This window comes from Hevea brasiliensis, chromosome 13 (assembly GCF_030052815.1).
Source record: "Hevea brasiliensis isolate MT/VB/25A 57/8 chromosome 13, ASM3005281v1, whole genome shotgun sequence".
Lineage (NCBI taxonomy): Eukaryota > Viridiplantae > Streptophyta > Magnoliopsida > Malpighiales > Euphorbiaceae > Hevea > Hevea brasiliensis.
This window is the reverse complement of record NC_079505.1, coordinates 73,055,898-73,058,570: the sequence shown is the minus strand read 5'-3', so window position 1 is coordinate 73,058,570 and position 2,673 is coordinate 73,055,898. Positions and strand designations below refer to the sequence as shown.

The 2,673-nt window shown below is 30.4% G+C and overlaps 1 protein-coding gene across 1 annotated transcript; it reads right to left on the bottom strand.

The window, feature by feature from the left end:
• Window positions 1-1,883: 1,883 nt before the first annotated feature.
• Window positions 1,884-2,426, bottom strand: LOC131172196 (uncharacterized). The gene has a single exon (XM_058133141.1). The coding sequence runs from the start codon at window positions 2,424-2,426 to the stop codon at window positions 1,884-1,886; it is 543 nt and encodes a 180-aa protein (XP_057989124.1).
• Window positions 2,427-2,673: the final 247 nt, after the last annotated feature.

Genomic DNA, 2,673 nt, shown 5'->3' with positions numbered 1-2,673 from the left:
ATTTTAGCTATAAAATATGAAAAATAAATTTAAAATAAATTTAAAATTCTGAAAAATTAAATTTAAAATTCTGAACTATCTTTTAAAAGTATTCAAAATAAATTTATTTTATAAAAGGTTTTAAACTATAAAATAACAAAAAAAAAATTTCTGAACTATCTTTTAAAATTATTCAAAATAAATTTATTTCAAAATTTTCTCATAATCTAATAAAAGTAATATATTAGGAAGAAGTCGATTAATTTTGTATGTTAATGCAAACCAAGTTATTATGGTTGTGTTAAGTGATGAAGGATTTTGAAAGAACTAATTAATATGGTTCAAAGTGTCATAGGATGATTGAAAATGTTTAAATACTTGGAGATGCTTATGGTTTCAAGTAACTTGGTTTTGAAATCTTAGATTCAATATATAAAAAAAAAAAATAGAGAGAAACTAAATTTAAATTATATTATTTTATTTATTATTATTTTTTAAAAATATTTTAAGACATGTTTTTAATATTTTAAAGGTCTAAAATAATTTTTTAAAAGATTTTTAGAAAATCACATCTCTTTCAAGTAGTAGCTAATTTAAATTATATTCAAACAAAAAATGAGGCTAAATTAAAATTAATACAATAATTTTTAAAATTAACACGCTAATATCAAAAAATGATGACCTATCAAATTTTTAAAAAAAGTGAAATAACAACTAGTTTTTCCGCCAAATAAAAATTTGCCCAAGTGCTTTTTATTATTTAATAGCTATATTTCAAACTTTATAAACAAAGAGTATTATTTAAAATTTTTTGCTATTGAGCCCATCAACATTTTATTTGTTAATGTTAGAATCCTGACAATTTAACTTGGAACAATAAAAAAATAATTTTCTATGTGAATTAATTAAATTAAAAATAAAAAAAATAATTTTTTTTTTAATAAATAGACTTCTAAATAGATTTATAGAGGTTTCCCACCAAAATAATCCTGCATGTATAATTTTCCCTTATTAAAATTTATTTTTGCTTAGATTTTTTTTTTTTGCTAAAATTTCCTTCAACAATTCTCTCTCATCTCTTCTGTGCCATACATTTGAATATGCTCATCTCGAACGATAGTCTCAATCAGAAACCTAACGCGGCCCTTGGTTAGAACTTGATCTGCCATGGCCAGTTTTTCTTAAACCCATGTGCTCCATCATAATTTTTTTCCTTGATTTTCAAAATTTCCTTTCACTAAAGAGACAAGATAAACTCCTTGTGGGATATATATATATATATATATATATATATATGTATTTTTGTGACTTTTAACATCGTATTTATTACACGCACTAATTCCATCTTAATGATTGAGATTAGAACGTTAAAAACAATTATATAAACGCTGTTCTTCATATTATTTTAGTCATTATACATAAAATATATCACATTTAATTTCAAATCAAATAAATTCAATAATTTTTCATGAATCTAATAAAATGGAATACAAACAACCATCCCACCATTTTAGGTATGATTATGAAACCCTAAAAATAATCGCGGCGTATCCTACTCAACAAAAATAGCCTTTAATTTTTCTTGGGAGGCGGTGGGACTTTAGCTTTCAATTAAAAAAACAAGGAATTTTTTAATAAAAAATAAGTGTATCATTAGGATTTTCTTTCCTCATGAACCAGAGCAAGAACAGATTCGTGAACAATGTATAATCCAAACATTAGAAAAAAACGAACCAATTTCTCACTCAGTTACGGCGTCATCCTTTCAATCCTATTCCTACATATATTTCTTTTTACCTCCTATGGAAAAAAATAAAATAAAATAAAATTTACAAAAATATGCGGGATGGACGGTAACGGTATCGTCTCATAGTGCCGTTAGCCGAAACGTTTGGTTTCTTCATTTACTCGGCCGGCATGGATCCCAGCCGCCAAGAATAATCCGAATAATCGGACGAATCGAAACATACATTCGAATAGTCGAACAATCCGTCATCAAACGCCGCATACTCGGTGTTATAATTTTCAATGATTCCCAATTCGAACGAGTCATAACTCGGGATCTGATCCTCAAACACCCATAATCCATCATTTCCACCTGAGTCCACTCGCACCAGCTCCTTTACTTCATTTCTAGCCTCCTCCCCAGAAGAAGTTGCAGATGGAGGTAACCCAAGCTCATCATCTGAAGCTTCAAGAAGGTACCCAAGTTCAGGCTGGGACTCACCGGAATCCGACGTCAGGTCGACAACGACTGGCGAAGAGGAGGCAGATATCTCCTCTTCAAAACTCTTCATAACAGAGTCTAGATCCTGAGTCGTCGGGTCAGGATCCGACTCGTCTAGAATATCCAATAAATCATCCCTTATTTTCTTCGCCTCAGGCAAATCAAACTCAGCCTCGACCTCGTCCTCCCTGACACGCTTCTTGTTGCTATGCTCCTCCATAACAATATAACAGAGAAACCTTTATACAGCAAAGTAGGGCTAGGGCTTTGATTTTCTTTCAGTACTTGGGGAATAATATGTTCTTCGGTTGTGTCTTGGGGTGGCAAGGTTATGAGCTTATATACAAGAAACACTAGAGAGAGAAAATGTAGAGCGAGAAAGAAATACGAAGAGAGAGTGAGTAATGATGCGACAGACAGGCGCGTGAACCAAAAAATACTTAGGCCATCAAGGACGTTTCGCCTTT